This window comes from Triturus cristatus, chromosome 4_2, assembly GCF_964204655.1.
Source record: "Triturus cristatus chromosome 4_2, aTriCri1.1, whole genome shotgun sequence".
Lineage (NCBI taxonomy): Eukaryota > Metazoa > Chordata > Amphibia > Caudata > Salamandridae > Triturus > Triturus cristatus.
Window position 1 is genome coordinate 735,942,459 of NC_140586.1, and position 16,635 is coordinate 735,959,093.

The window sequence follows — 16,635 nt, forward strand, 5'->3', positions numbered from 1 at the left end:
GAAGGCGCGGGGAAAAAATGGGTGGAACTGACGTCATCACGCCGACGTGGGCTTCTTATGGCTCCGGTGACGTCGATCAGAGTCGCGTGCGGAGCCGGTGTATTGTGACGTCGCCCACGTCGACGTGGAATGCTGGGGAAGAAAAGTTCCGTGGAATGCTGGCGCAGGGGATATTCACAAGGTGAGGAATCCACAGGCAGATACTGTATCCACCAGAAAAAGCGTTACCGAAGGTAAGTAACTTGTTCTTTTGGTTCCAAGCAGATAGTAGCTGTATCTGTCACTAGCAAGCTGTTGCAACTTAGCATGAAGTTGCATACCGGGGCATAAGCCCGTTTTGTCTCTCTGTGAGCGCCCTGAAGAGAGTTGCCGCCCATGAAGGGGCAGTTGCTGCTCTGGGGTACCTCAGCTGGAAATTCCAATATAAATGTGAGCACCTCACCTATTCACACTTCTCACCCCTCGTGCACTCTGAGGGTGGAAATTGTGCCATTCCCCATAGGCAGAGATTGCCCCCACATACTATCTGTCAGGCTGTGTATAGCTGGGGGTTGTCGAAGTTCACTCCTGATCCTTCGGCCTCAAATCTGTGTCTTTTCCTGGGAGCTTTACAGGCCTGCTCACCAGTTGCCCGCACCTCATAATGATGGCCTTGGGACCAGACTTTCCACCTTCTGCGTAGTCTCACTCAGGCCTGTGAGAAGTTGGCCTGATGTATGATGTCACTAGTTCTAGTGTACACCTTATATCAGTCCAAACAACCCTTATGGTGATTGGTTGTAAAGTCAACCTTATAGACCAGCTATCCTAGTGGTAGCATGAACAAGAGCAGTCTTAGGCTAAACTCTGAATGGCATGTGAAGCCAGCTGTGATACCATGTATAATCCCTTGAATACCAAATGAAAGGACACCACAACAGATATATATATAAAATAAAGTGTATTTATTCTAGTCAAACCCTCAGCACTCTTTGAGATTCGAGGTAAGTACAACACAGTCTTATTTAAGCATACATTAAGTCACACAGGTAAGTAATACAGGTAGGCCCTAGGGGCCACGCAAACCATATACTAAAGAAGTGGTATAAGGACCACTGTCACGGAAATAGAATAGGCCTAGGCCTAGGGAATCGCTGGGGCTATACTACACTACCAACAGTTAATAAGTGGGAGGCCCACGGGATTCAGGTGCAGAGTGGAAACACTCACACGTAATGCGTAAAAGTCGATAGAATCACTAGCAGTTAGAAATAAGCAGTTTTAGGACACTTCGTAGCGCCTTTGTGATGCTCTGGGTAAGGTTTTTACAGTACCTTGCCGTTTCTCACGCTTCCCGCGTGAGCCGGAGTACGCTTGCCGAGCCTCACGCTTCTCGCGTGAGCACCGGCAATATCTTCCACCGCTGTACGGTCCGTACAGTCTCAGGGACGCACCGTACCCGGACGGAAGCACCGGTACGGTGCGCACCAGCCCAGTACGGTTCCTCACAGTACGTCGGCAGGCAGGTACAGTTCCAAAGCAAGTACGTTGCAAGGCCAGTACGGGTCGGACCCAGTATGTTTAACAGGCAGTACGGTTCGAACCCAGTGTGGTCAATGGCACGTACGACTCAGACTAAGTACGTTCGAAGGTAGTACGTTTCAAGGTAATTACGGTTCAGATACTGTACGTTCCAAAGGCGGTACGTTTCAAACACAGCATGTAGAAAGAAAGTACGGCCCAAAGCAAGTGCGGCTCGTACTTTTACCGCGATCGGCACAGCACCTTTCAGCTTCACGGGGAAGGTTCGTGGCGGCCTCGCGGTCCAGTCCAGGGGTGTCCCACGTCGCGCTGGCGTCCCAAGTGTCCAGGAGACGGCGGAGCTTCGTGGGGCGCTCGGGCAGGATGCAGGTTGCCACCAAGGGGGACAGAAGCAGGAGGGCAGCCTCGGGGTGAGATCACAGCGCCGCGCGCTGTTAGCTTCGGCCGGGGACGTGAACCAGGGCACTTTAGTCCTGGGCAGCAGCCTCTACAACCCGGCGGGGGTCACTGGGGCTTGGCGCTCAGGCACGGAGATCTCCACTTTACTTTGCGAGCTACGGCTCGAGGGGGCAGCTGCTTACTTTGCTCGGGCTGACAGGCCTTTACGTTGCTCACAGCCACTCCAGCAGCAGAAGTCGCGTTGCTCAGCGAGATCAGGGGATGCACAGGTTCTCCGGGGTCAGCTTGCAGAATCACTCCCAGGCACCTCCCTTCTTCTTTCAGGAAGGTAGCGCCCACTGTTCCTGGGGCGCAGATCAGGGGGCAAGTTCACCAGCAAGCCCTTGGAGATTGTTTAACAGCACAAGTTGATGCAAAGTCTTTTCCTTAAGTCTTTTCCTCTCCTTCCAGCAGACAGGCACCCACTGCAGGCCAGTCTCTCAGGCAGAGAGACAGTACTCCTCCTTCAGCATCTCCAGGTCCTTCTCCTTCAGGCAGAGGTTCGTCTTGGCGCAAACAGGATCTTAACATGTCTCTCCCTCTAGAAGGGAGGAATAATATCCTCATCACCAGAAATGGTATGGGGGTATTATTCCAAAGTGTTAGACACCTTACACGACATGTTTTGATAAAGCCAAACCATAGTTACCATAACCGTTTAAGATTATAAGGCACTTTAAGAGTATATGGTAGGCTATATCATAGAACCGCTATAAGGACATGGTTCCGAAAGCTGCAGACAGGCTCAGCTCATGCTAGAGCACCATCTCACATGTTACCAAGCACTCTGCCTCCAGGATTATTAAGGCCTGCCATAGGAGTGGCTGATAGGTACACATGTGTCTATATATAAGGTAGATATAGGTATACTATATCTAAGCAAGGGGTGATTACACGACCTTGCCCCAGCTGAGTGATCAGCCAGTTGTGTCTGATTGGAAGGCCAGACCAGGGGTGGCATAATACATGCTGCAGCCCCTGGGAGGCCTAGGGTACACCTATGCCCTGGGTACCTAGGGTACACTGTACAGGGTCCAATAAGGTGATCCTTACCAATTGTGTACGTACCTAGGGTACATGGAGTCCATTTTAAAGAGAGATCAGACAGCCTGAGACCCTGAATGGCAGGATCTCAGGCCAACTAAGTCGAAAAACCAGCTAGACACTAGGCAAAAAGTTGGGGGTAACCATAGTCCTCCACCTTCCTACAAGGCCTTTCACAGGGTGAGAAGGCCGATGCCTTCACCTGTCTAGGTGTGTGTTATCCTCTGTGCAGGCCTTCCTCAAGCTACCCTGGTACCTCCCATGGCACCGAGTGCCATCTTGGACTGAGGCCAAACCATCAGAGACCCAACTACTACACTGGCTCCATGTTGCTACATGCTCCTAGGCGAAGGAGCAGGGAACCTCAGTTCTGCCATAACGGAGCAATATACCAAGGAAAGTTTAACCGTACACGCCACCACAATGGCCACACATTCCGCACCAGATACAATGTTTAATGAATCTGAAATTGAAATGATGTGCACAAGTAAAGTCTCCTTGAGAATAGAATACAATGGTATAGTGCAGTTGAAGTTGAAGCTTACAGTGCCAATTTTTTAACATCAAGGTTGCTACATGTGGTTCCTAATATAATCCCACAGCATGTACAGTCTATTTTTCATACCTAAAGTTTAATTGTAACATCAGTTGCATTTTTTGACCTATTGTGATTGTGTGAAGACGTCTTCAGAATTCACTACTTATATCCCTATGCACTGTTCAGAGGTTCAACCTTATTGGACTGATGTCAGAGTGATGTGGAGGTGTTTGTGTGTTTGTTTGTTTTCCAACATGGTAGTCCCTCTATTCAGGCATTAAGAGCCAATGCTACCCTGATCCTCATGTTTTTGTTTCCCTGGTAGGGTTGGAGACCAGCCCAAATATTGGATGCTTCTCTGATTAACATTAATTTTATTTTTTGCAGAGATGTGCGTCTTCTGATTTTGGAGCATGCCCGATGGTCCATGATTGAGAAGTACAACGCTTTAATGAAAGGCCTGAGAATCGAATCTCTGCTTGCCTTTGTGGAGGACTTCAAATCACATATGTTTGCTGAGGGTCTAGTGCAGGGAAACTTTACCAGTAAAGTGAGTATTGGTAGGGTCAGAAAGTATGTCAGAAAAATGAAAGAATTGATGTGATCAATTTTATTTTGTGGGATAAGGTCAAGATTGTTCAGATAAACACAAGAATAGTTAAATGCTTCAACTTTTATGAATTGGTAAATAACTGTGTGTGCCTTGTCAACTTAAACCTCATGCTTAGCATGACCTGTTACAAAAGTTGTTTATGGTAACAATCCATTGATAAATCAGTGTGCACTACACTTTGATTTCATGACTAAGTTGAATAGTCGAAAAAAAAGTTTAATCTTTTATTGCCAGTTTAAAGGACAACTGTAATTCAGAGCATGTAGGTATTGCATTTGAGTGAAGCCTCTTCTTAAAATTTGTTAGAGAAGAGTGTTTTCATTGGCCTTTGACTAAATTTGCTATATTACAAAAGTCTTGTGAATTATTAATTTTACTATTTTCCCTTCCTTTTAGCAATCAACAGAATTCTTGAATTATGTTGTAGAGTGAGTATTATTTGCTTTATTGTACATGTTTTTTGTCTCACAATTAATTACCTAATTTCCAAAAGTAACTTTTTACTGTTAACAAAGTTTTTATTTGGACTGATTCTTAGCCACAGGCAGAATCTTCAGTTCTTGAAATATCCATCATTGCTAGTACAGAATATCAGAAGCTTTTTAGAGATAATGAGCGTCATGAGGTACTGTGTATCCAGAGTTGCGGCACTAGCATTGATAACGAGTGATAATAATTGTATGGTCAGTTGTCCTGCCATTGGTTTCCCTTTTATGTACCAAAAACTGCAAGACTTGAGTTCCTTCCAAAACACTTTGCAATATTTCAACTTTTATTTTGACCTTTTAAAGATTTCAGATGTGTCCAGCGCCTCTTGGGTTTTGCAGACATGTGGTGTGCATAATCAGTCAGTCAGTCATGAAAGCTTTATTCGATTTTCAAATTAAAATCATAAAAGCATACATTTAAAAAGAATGCAGTACATATTTGATACAGATAAAAGCAGATAAAAGGGATAAAATAATCAGAGACATAAAGTGCATTTTAGAATGGTTGCATAGAGTTCCGAAATTTGATGGCCAATTTTAAAAAGCTGGATACTGCAGAAATAATACATTCATTTTCTAGTTGTAATAGCCTAATCATGGCTAGTCTGCAGGTGCGGATTCCCCAAGCCTTTAAGATCGGTTTTAAAAAAACTCCCCTAGGGAGCTGGTAAAATTTGCAAAATAAAATACAATGAATATTTGATTGAGCAGAAGTGTTATCACAGGGACATAGTAAGATTTCATTAGACCAAATATTACAGACAGGGAATGTAATCATGCGAAAAAAGTTGCCAAATCTAAGACGGGTCAGTAACATTCGAGCGTAACAGTTTGGCTGGATTGAGAGATACATTTGGAGGCCTTCATGTGTAGTTATTTTTTGGAAATCAGTAACTGTCGTTTTAGTTTTTTCCAGATTCCATCTATTAGTTATTAGATGGTTGAGAGCCAGCTCTCGTAGGGTTTTTCTGGACACCAATTCCATACTTGATGGCCTCACAAAGAACTCCGGGTGGCCAAGATCAGTCAGCATGTTTTTTACATAGGTGAGCCATTTGATGTTAATTAATCCATCAAGGCTAAGGCAGTCTGTAATTAAGTCTCTGTTTAATGAGGTCTCAGACGTGACCCAGATTTTGTGCCACAAAAGTATAGGTGCAATTTTAATAACGTCTGAGATATACAGCATGCCCAACTCAATATGTATAAAATAAGTTGATGTTGTTTTGGGAACTCCTAATAAGTAGCGTAAAAACTGATTTTCTGTTTTTGTATCAGATATGAATTTTCAATGCCCCAGAGACCAGCTCCATAGGTGGCAGTAGAAATACATTTAGCTTTGTAGATTTCAATCAGTTCTTTCACTGGTCTGCCACCTAATTTCGCTGAGAACTTTTTCAGGGCGCCTATTTCTCGAATGAAGGCTAAGTTTCTGGCGTTTATAGCTACATCCCAGTTTCCCTTCCTATCAAAGTTTATTCCTAGGTAGGAAAATTGATCTGTGGTCTCGATCCTCTTATTGTCTAAAAAGATTGAGCAAGGTGCGTTCTTTGTTCCGGGGCCACAGGCCATCGTATATGTTTTTGAGATGTTAATTTTTAGCCCTCGTTCTTTCATGTAATTTGCAAATTTCAGGACAGCACTCTGAAGGCCAATCTTAGTTCGGGACATGATGGCAGCGTCATCAGCATAGAGAAGTAGTGGAGCCGGGGTTCCCAGAATCGTTGGGTAGTCATACTGTGATTCCGTTAAGTATTTACCAATGGAATTTATGTATAGGGTGAAAAGCAGGAGCGCTAAGATGCACCCCTGTCGCACCCCTCTCTTAATGGAAAATTTGTCAGAGCACTCCCCTTTGTTTCCAAAGCGGACCCTGGCACCTGCGTCCCTATACAATGCTTTTATAAATTGTAGGATGTTAAAGTCTAAACCCATCTCAGATAGGACGGACCATAATATCTCGTGGTTCACGCAATCAAAAGCGGAACTCAGGTCCACAAAGGTAACAAAGTTTTCCCTTTTTTGCCTGGTTATATTTTGATAGGACTAAGGCCAAATTTAGGCTCTGTTCTATAGTACCTTTACCAGGGCTGAATCCATACTGTAAGTGTGATACTACCTTGTTTTCTTCTGCCCAGAGTTGTATTCTATTTAAAATTGCCCGAGCTGCTACCTTCATTAGTGCGTCTAAAAGTGATATTGGCCGGTAGCAGGTGGGGTCATCTCTGTTTCCTTTTTTGAAGATCGGAACGACTATGGCTTCAGACCAGGACGGTAGGAACCCATGTCGATTAGAATGATTTAAAACATTTGTTAGCAGGGGAGCCCAGAGGTCGATCTCAGCTTGTATACATCTATCGGGACACCATCCGGGCCTGGTGCTTTGCCTGAGGGGCTATCTTTGATTGCCTTTATAATCTCTGAGCAAGAAAAAGATATGCCTAACGGAAATAAGTTCGATGAAATTGTGGATTGTTGTATAGATATCCCGTCCATCAAGGGATTGGCATAATTAGAATCATCATCTTTATCATATAGTTGTTTAAAATGATTTACCCAGGTTTCCCCATTTATGGCTATGTCTATAATATCTGTCTGATTATTCTGTAAGTAAGGGGCATTGACCGCTTTCCAGAAGGCTGTGTTATCCTTAGATTTGGAGGCTTCGGTTAAGGCCAACCAGGCCTCTTTCCTTAATGTTCGTTTCCTCATTTTTACAGCCAGATTATAAGATTTTCTGTATTTGCGAATCTCAGCTGGAGATTTAATAGTTTCATGTAGTGCCCTTTTGAGAGCTTGAAGTGCTTTAGTGCAATTCTTATCGAACCAACCATGTCTATTTTTAGAGTTAGATCGATGCTCTCTAGTTAATAGTTTTTTAAGATCAAGTTGAATTTTTAGAAAGGAAGTCATGATTTCTGTTAAACAGACAAATATATCAGGTTGGGAGATTTCCATTAAATTGTGTAGGAAGTCTACGGGATTTACCCTATCCCATTTTATAGAATAGCCATGTTCGAGGCATATGAGCTGCAGATTGTACACTTAGCATAGGTCGCCATCTGGTGTTGGGCCCGGATGTTTGCAGTTTGTTTTTCTTCTTGGACCGTGCTTGGAAGTCACGAGTTTGGTGACTCCTCCTTCGGTCCGTACTGCGCATGGGCTTCGGCTCCATCCTCAGATTGTTTTTTTCCGCCATCGGGCTCGGATGTGATACTTCGTGCTCCGGCTTCGAACTTCTACGGTTCCAGCCTCGACGGAAAATCCTCGATTCTTCGAGTTCCTTCATCATCTTCATCTCTCGAAGCGGCACTTTTTCCATCCCGTACATCGACACCGGCCTTCGGGCCCTCCGCGACTCCGGTCCCGGCCGATGGAAAGGACTCCGTTTAAAAAGTGCCCAGAATGTGGGTCTAAATTTCCCCACACCGACCTCCATCAGGTGTGTAACCTTTGCCTCTCTCCGGAACACGAGGCTCGAGACTGCCCCGCCTGCAAGTCTTTTCGATCGAAGAAAACGATCCGAGATCGAAGGGCTCGACGCACCATGGCGCACTCATCCTCGACAGTTCCACCGGATATCTTCGGAGACGACGCCGAAGCTTCGGGGCAGACACACACCGAACTGGGAGAAGACATCGTCAGCGCTTCCGAGGCCGACGACTCCGACCTGGAGGACGTAACACCAGGACAGCGGGCCGTGAGTACAATGCCCCCTCCCAGCCCCGCACCGAAAACCAAAGAGACTCCGGTTACTCCCTCGCCTGCCGGCCTGGGCAAAACCAAAACCAAAGCCTCGATCACCCCACCTTCGGGCCCGGTGTCGAAGCACTCAAAGTCTCACGGCAGCTCGGGATCGAGCCAGCCGACGCCCGGTGCCGATAAACACCACTCGGCACCGAAGCCTGCAAAATCCAGCTCGACTCCGAAACCACCGGTGCCGAAGCCTGGACACTCGGCGCCGACCAAACACAAACAGAAACCGGTCGGCACCGACGCTCCGGCGCCGAAACAGCATTCGACGCCGAAACACACGGAGACCTCCAAAAAGCAAGGCGTACACAGAACATCGAAACCTCCGGTTCCGAAATCGCCGGTGCCGACAGACGACTCGGCGCCATTGGCTCTGTTTACACCAGACCCTTTACAAAAGACTTTGTCCAGAGATCCAAAGACTGGCCTTTTGACTGTGATTACTAAGAAGCGTCTCCTTGAGGCTCCGGCTCCTCCTCCTCCACCCAAAAAGAGGGACTCAGCTACTTCTCCCCTTAGAGTACCCTCCCCACTGCCACCCCCCCTCCCACCACCACCCCCTCCACCTTTACCTCACTACGATCCGGCCCCATCCCCAGATCCGGATGACGGGGACCCGGACAATGACCCAGGGGACGCCCCAATGGATCCCACTCCACCAGGGACCCCAGATCCATGGGAGGATTATAATAACCCTGATGTACCCAACGTACCTCAAGACGACCTATACCCATCAAGGCCGTCTCCTCCAGAGGACTCTTTAGGGTTTCACCATTTAGTGCAGAGAGCAGCACACTACCATGGGGTGGACATGCACATGGAACCAGTGGAAGAAGACTTCCTACTGGATACATTTGATTTACAAGATCGTTCCACTGCTATTTTACCCATGCTTAAGGGTGTCACCAAGCACGCTACAGAGGTATTCAAAGACCCTGTCAGAGCCAGAGTACTAAACCCTAGAATAGAGAAGAAGTACAAGGCGGCACCCACAGACCCTGCATACATCAAGGGCCCTGCTCCTCTAGATTCCCTAGTTGTCTCCACAGCTAGAAAGCGGGCTAACTCCCAATCCTCAGGAGATGCCCCACCACCAGACAAGGAATCTAAACTTCTGGACGCGTCTGGTAAACGCACCGCCTACCAGGCTGCAAACATGTGGCGCATTGCAAATACACAAGCACTGCTTGCGCGATATGATAGAGCACACTATGATGAATTAGAGGCTCTTATGCAGCACCTTCCAGAGAAATACAAACGCCAAGCTCATGACCTGATACAGGAGGGCAAACTAATCACAAACACCTCCATTAAGTGTGCCCTCGATGCAGCAGACACTGCTTCTAGAGCCATAAACACCAGTGTCCTGCTTCGCCGCCATGCCTGGCTCAGGATATCAGGGTTCAAGCCTGAGGTCCAGACATCAATACTTAATCACACCTTTGACCAGCAAACACTCTTTGGCCCAAAGGTAGACGAAGCGCTCGAAAAAATGAAGAAAGATACAGACACAGCGAAGTCTATGGGAGCGCTCCAGACCCAAGCCTCTAAGCGTTCCTTTCGACGCTCGTCCTTTCGTGGCACAGGTAGAGGCTCCTCCACCGATAATGCCTCTACCTCCTACAAATCCCCTCCTCAAAATACCTTTTCAAAGGGCAACCAAAGAGGTGGCTACAGAGGCAACAACAATAAGGGCAGGGGCAAAACCAACAATACCCGTTCTGCCACCCCACCCGCACAATGACTCCCCTTCGCTCCCCCCAGACCATTCCACTCCGGTCGGGGGCAGACTACAAGATTTTATCCACGTATGGGAGTCCATAACATCGGACAAATGGGTGACCCAAATCATTCGGTCAGGGTACTGCCTCGAGCTAACATCTACCCCACCCAATATCCCACCAAGGCACCGTCCAATGTCCCAAGAGCATTCCACACTGCTCAAACAAGAGGTACTCTCGCTCCTCCAGAAACACGCCATAGAGCAGGTACCCGACAATCAACGAAATCTAGGGGTCTACTCCCTATATTTCTTAATCCCAAAGAAAGACGAGACCCTCAGACCCATTCTGGATCTCCGGCCTCTAAATGCCTACATACATTCAGACCACTTTCACATGGTCACCTTACAACAAGTCCTCCCACTCCTCTGCCAGGGAGACTTTCTCACAACACTGGATCTGAAAGACGCGTACTTTCACATTCCAATACACCCCTCTCACAGAAAATACCTCAGGTTCGTGGTGGACGGGCAACATTATCAATTCAAGGTTCTCCCCTTCGGGGTCACCACTGCACCACGAGTGTTTACCAAATGCCTAGCAGTAGTAGCAGCACACCTCAGACGTCAACATGTTCACGTCTTCCCTTACTTAGACGACTGGCTCATAAAAGCCGCGTCCTACCACCAATGCGTGCAACATACAAACAGCACCATCCAACTGCTTCATCAGCTAGGCTTCACGGTGAACTACCAAAAGTCCCACCTCATACCATCTCACACAAAGCAATATCTCGGGGCCACCATAGACACCTCAAAAGGTATTGCCTATCCAAACTCAGCCAGAATCACAAGCATTCTAGCCTTACGCAAAATATTCCTTCCTCAACACTCTCTACCAGCAAGAGTGTTTATGAAGCTCATAGGGATGATGGCGTCTTGCATCTTCATAGTGCCCCATGCAAGACTCCACATGCGTCCACTTCAGGAGTGCCTAGCACAACAGTGGAACCAGGCCCAGGGTCAGCTGACGGATCTGGTGTTGGTGGACGGCCGCACACATCACTCTCTGCAGTGGTGGAACACCACAAACCTTTCCAAGGGACGGCCGTTCCTGGACCCGGTTCCCCAAGTGACTCTAACAGCGGACGCATCGCTCTCCGGCTGGGGAGCGCACCTCTTACACCTCACAATGCAAGGTCTATGGACGCCACAGCAAAAAACGCTCCACATCAACCATCTGGAGCTTTTGGCGATCTTTCTAGCCCTAAAATCTTTCCAAAAGCAGATTTCGGGCAAAGCAGTCCTCATTCGCACAGACAACATGACTGCGATGTATTATATACAGAAACAGGGGGGGACACACTCTCCCCAGCTCTCCCGCTTAGCCCAGAGCATATGGAGATGGGCAATTCCCCAAAACATTTTTCTCCTGGCACAACATGTTCCAGGCGTACAAAACACCATAGCAGATCTGCTCAGCAGACAGACTCAACAACTACACGAATGGGAACTGCATCCACAAGTTCTTCACCCATTCTTCCAACAGTGGGGGCATCCTCAAATAGACCTCTTCGCCACCCACGAAAACAAAAAATGCCCAAGCTTCGCCGCCAGATACCCACACCCATTGTCCAAGGGCAATGCGATATGGATGAACTGGTCAGGCAGATTTGCATACGCCTTTCCACCTCTCCCACTAATTCCATTAGTGGTCAGGAAACTACAACAGCACTCCCTCACACTCATTCTGGTAGCTCCGACGTGGGCCAGACAGCCGTGGTACACCACGCTACTACAACTATCAGTGGTACCACATCAAAAACTGCACCTTTCCCCATGCCTCCTAACCCAGAACCATGGAGAAATCAGGCACCCGGACCCAGCTCAGCTCAACCTGGCGATCTGGCTCCTGAAATCTTAGAATTCGGGTACCTTAACCTTCCCCCTGATTGCATGAACATCATCATGGAAGCCAGACGTCCTACCACTAGAGCATGCTATGCCGCAAAGTGGAAAAGATTTGTAATGTACTGCCGTAACAATACAATCAACCCTCTAGATGCATCCATACAACACATCATATGCTATCTGCTCCATCTTCACAAGTGTAACCTGGCGTATTCATCCATACGCCTACACCTAGCAGCGATCGCTGCCTATCTACAAAACAGACAGCATTTGTCACTCTTCAGAGTGCCCGCTATTAAAGCCTTCATGGAAGGCCTTAAACGAGTAATTCCTCCCAGGGCACCACCCTCCCCTGTATGGAATCTAAATTTGGTCCTTACACGACTAATGGGTCCGCCCTTCGAACCAATGCACAAATGTGAGCTACAATTTCTCACCTGGAAAACAGCTTTCCTTGTAGCTATCACTTCCCTTAGAAGGGTTGGTGAAATACAAGCGTTCACCATACAGGAACCTTACATACAAATGCATCACAGCAAGGTCATACTTCGAACTAATCCGAAGTTCCTGCCCAAAGTCATTACCCCCTTCCACCTCAATCAATCAGTGGAATTACCTGTCTTCTTTTCGCAACCCCAATCTGTTGCGGAAAGGGCCTTACACACACTAGATGTGAAAAGAGCGTTGCTATATTACATACAAAGAACGCAACCCTTCAGGAAGACCAAACAGTTGTTCGTTTCCTTTTCTCCACCACATAAAGGCAACCCCATCTCAAAATCAGGGATAGCTAGGTGGATTGTAAAATGCATACAAATTTGCTATCAGAAGGCAAAGAGAACATTATCTGTTCCCCCTAAAGCCCACTCTACAAGAAAGTTAGGGGCTTCTATGGCTTTTCTAGGGAATATACCCTTAGATGACATATGCAAGGCAGCCACATGGTCTACACCGCACACATTCACAAAACACTACTGTGTAGATGTGCATTCCCAGCAGCAAGCTAGGGTGGGCCAGGCTGTACTAAAAACACTCTTTCAAACAGCTGCAACGGATACCGGTGGTCGCCGCTAAGGTTGGGTACTGCTATATAATCTATGCTAAGTGTACAATCTGCAGCTCATATGCCTCGAACGGAATATGCTACTTACCAGTATGCATCTGTTCTTGGCATGTAGAGCTGCAGAGTTGTACACGCCCACCCGCCTCCCCGGCTACCTGTATCCGTTCCAGTCCATCTTATTTAGATACAACACACATGGGTTTCTCACTGTTATTACTACGCTCCATCATTTCCCTGTTGGCGAAAAACAATCTGAGGATGGAGCCGAAGCCCATGCGCAGTACGGACCGAAGGAGGAGTCACCAAACTCGTGACTTCCAAGCACGGTCCAAGAAGAAAAACAAACTGCAAACATCCGGGCCCAACACCAGATGGCGACCTATGCTAAGTGTACAACTCTGCAGCTCTACATGCCAAGAACAGATGCATACTGGTAAGTAGCATATTCCTTTTTTTAGCTAAGTTAATGTTAGGATGATGAATAAACTTATCTATAGAAGTCTGATGAATGTTTTTAATTTTTAATTTAAAAGAAATTGGGTAATGGTCACTGAAGAGAACATCATGCGTTTCCCAATCAGTAATTAACCCTGCATTAGGTGAGGATATAAGGGTAAAATCAATGGTTGAGCTACATTCCCGCCCATGGAAAGTTGGCTGGAAGGGGATGTTTGGGGTGCATAATTCATTTATACAAGACAAATTAAAATGAAAAAGCATATTATTAAAAAAGTTTCCCAGTTTGGAGTGGACAAAGTGGGTTGGGTTGTCATCCTTATGTTCACCAAGGCCGCAAATGCCTTTGGAGCCATATGGACAGATTGTACAATTGAAATCGCCCAACCAAATCAAAACCAACTCATCTTCTTTCTGGGTCTTAGAAGTATTTACACTCTGAATAAGTTTATTGATCTGGCTTTCTAGACTGTTTGGTGGAATATTATTATAAAAATTAATGAGGGTCAGAGATTTTACATGGCCCCAACTAATAGCTAAAATCTGATAATACTCGGTAGATAAATGACTTATAACTTTTATATCCTGTGTTATAGCGACATATATGGTCAAACCTCCTTTATTTCTCCCCTGTGGGCTTAATTGTGCGGGTGCATGAAAGGTCTGATAACCTAATGTGTGTAATTCATCTACGGCCCACGTTTCCTGGAGGCAGATGACACTGTAATTAGTCACTATATCTAGCCAGGGTTGATACGATATTTTGTTGAGAAGACCTGCAATGTTCCATGAAATAATATTTTGGGCAGCCAATGTCTTCCTCGTTGGGGAATCATTTATAATTTTATCTCTCGATTTGAGATTTAAAGTAGTAGGAGAACTAAGATCAATAGAGGAGTCGAATTGGGGAGTAGGTCCAATATGTGATTTATCAAGGATGGTAATAACCTGATCCCTAATTGCCTCGGTTGTTAAAATTCCCTGATGACAATGATTATAAGTATCCGGGCCATGATTTCCAGTTTTAGGGTGAGAATTGAGTGCCACAGTAGGAGGATCATAAAAATAAACTTCGGGGGTCATTTCCATCTGTCAGTCCAGATCATCTAGGTCTGTCAATGCCTCAAAACGATTTGTGACGGGGACAGACCATGGTGAGAACTGGGGTATGTTATGAGTGTATTGCTGTTGATAAAGGTAAGGCCTATCTGGGAAGGGTGGGGGAAAGAAGTGGTCCATCCGCCGACTGAATATACTGGGATATTGAAGCAGTGGAGGATATCTTGCGTTTCTAGGTGTTTTGCGAATGGGTTTGTTGTTACAAGGGGTAAGGAGAGATTGGGGATAGAAGTAACTCAAAACACGAGTTGATATTCCTTCCCTTCCTCTCTCAAGAAACCAGTCCTCTATATGGGTGACTGCTCTTCGGTCTTTAAAATTAATAATTACAATGTCACCCTCTATATCCTTAGGCCTACATCCTAGCCAGAACAGCCTTCTCACATATAGAATCTCGCCATTGATATTAGGGGGCAGAGGTCTGTTCTTACTTAGCCAATAGATTACTTTGTTTTTAAGTTCTGTGAACCCCTCTTTCTTTCCTGGTGTCAATTCTGGTACTCCTGTGAGTATAACGACGTAGGGTGCCGCCTCAGGTGGTAAATCTATGTGCTCGTCCGTTCTTTTTAAGGGCTTATTCGGGGAGAGTGCCTTGGTATTATTAATGGTTTTGCGTCCTAGGGTGTTAGATGGGGTTAGTTGTTTCCCCTCTCCAGTAGGAGCTAGCATGCTTACGGGTTTGTCCGAAAGCTGTATGTTAGCTTTAGGTGGTGGTAAAGAATCCACTGGAGGGGTACTGCCAGGGGATTTCTGAGTTTCTGTAGTTTGAAAAGTTGCCAAGTCTTTCAATAATGTGGTATTCAAAGAGGATGCTGCTGCTAGAGTATCTAATTTTTCACTTAGCCTTTTAATTCTCTCAGAGAATGGCAATAATAGGGATTTAACTAAGTGTTCAATCCTCTGCATTAACCCATCAGTAGGATCAGGGAAAGAAGATAATTGGGCATTTTTATCTTGTATGGAGCTAGAATGTAATCTGTGTTTTTTTGGATGACTACCTTTCATACCCTCACCCCCCCCGTTTTCTCTTTGCAGTGGCCCCGGTTCTTGGATTTATTTGAGGTTTAATATTTTTCTTAGGCCTTGATTTTACTTTAGGTAGCATGTTACGTAAAACCTCTTCCGGGGTAGAGTGTAGGGAGGGGTCCATATTGGTGTTAATAATCACAGGTTCCATTGGGGTATCCGCTATCAATGGCTGATCTTGTAAAAGTAAGGGGATGCCCGGGTCACTTGATTGAATAGACATATTGACCGCGAGTTGTGGTGTAGGAGAGGGAATTGTCTGAATAAGGCCCAAAGATGAACGTTTGTTAGGAAGTGGACCCAGGGACAAGCGGCGCTCAGTGTCCGCTATTTGGTGATCTAGCTTCGAGACAGCTTTAGCCAAGAAATGGTCTAGTGTCCCTTTGCGTGGAGCTCCCAATGATAGATTAGAGCCCTTGGTTGATTTAACGGGCGATGTAGTGGACATTTTTGTGGCAGACAGGTAATGGGCTAGTGATAATGTACAGATGACTATATACAAAGCGGTAACAGAAGCAATAATATATGGAATTATTGTGACAAAAAGAGTAATGTCTTACACTTAATCTTGATTTCAACAATCACGAGGGTGGGCCCGGCCCGGCCTCCCTTGGCCCCTGACGGCCACAGACGGCCCGCCCTCTGCCCGGGCTCAGCCCGGCGCCGCCCGCGACGCGGAGGGAGCCTCTGTTTATGTAGCGCCTCCGGGCGCGGAACTGGCCGGAAGGAGGTCCGGGAGGAAGCAAAGGATGCCGGGAGCTGTAGTTCCCCCCCACTGCAGCCAGCGATGGAAAGTGGCGGCGAGGGGAACAAACAGCGTCAGCTTCCCGTAAGTGGCCTGGTGGTCTAGCGGTCCTCGCCTGGTAAGTCCTGCAATCTGGTATGCAAAGGTATGGCCCCCGCTCCACCGAGGGAGCCTCTGTTTATGTAGCGCCTCCGGGCGCG

The 16,635-nt window shown here is 46.6% G+C and overlaps 1 protein-coding gene across 1 annotated transcript in view; it reads left to right on the forward strand.

Moving 5' to 3' along the window:
* The window catches only part of NRDC (nardilysin convertase), a 1,316,087-nt gene that overhangs the window by 1,070,698 nt on the left and 228,754 nt on the right, over window positions 1–16,635 (forward strand). The window contains exons 22-23 of the mRNA XM_085602630.1: window positions 3,929–4,091; window positions 4,551–4,582. Coding sequence (XP_085458756.1) covers window positions 3,929–4,091; window positions 4,551–4,582 — 195 coding nt within the window. The remainder of the gene's footprint in view (window positions 1–3,928; window positions 4,092–4,550; window positions 4,583–16,635) is intronic.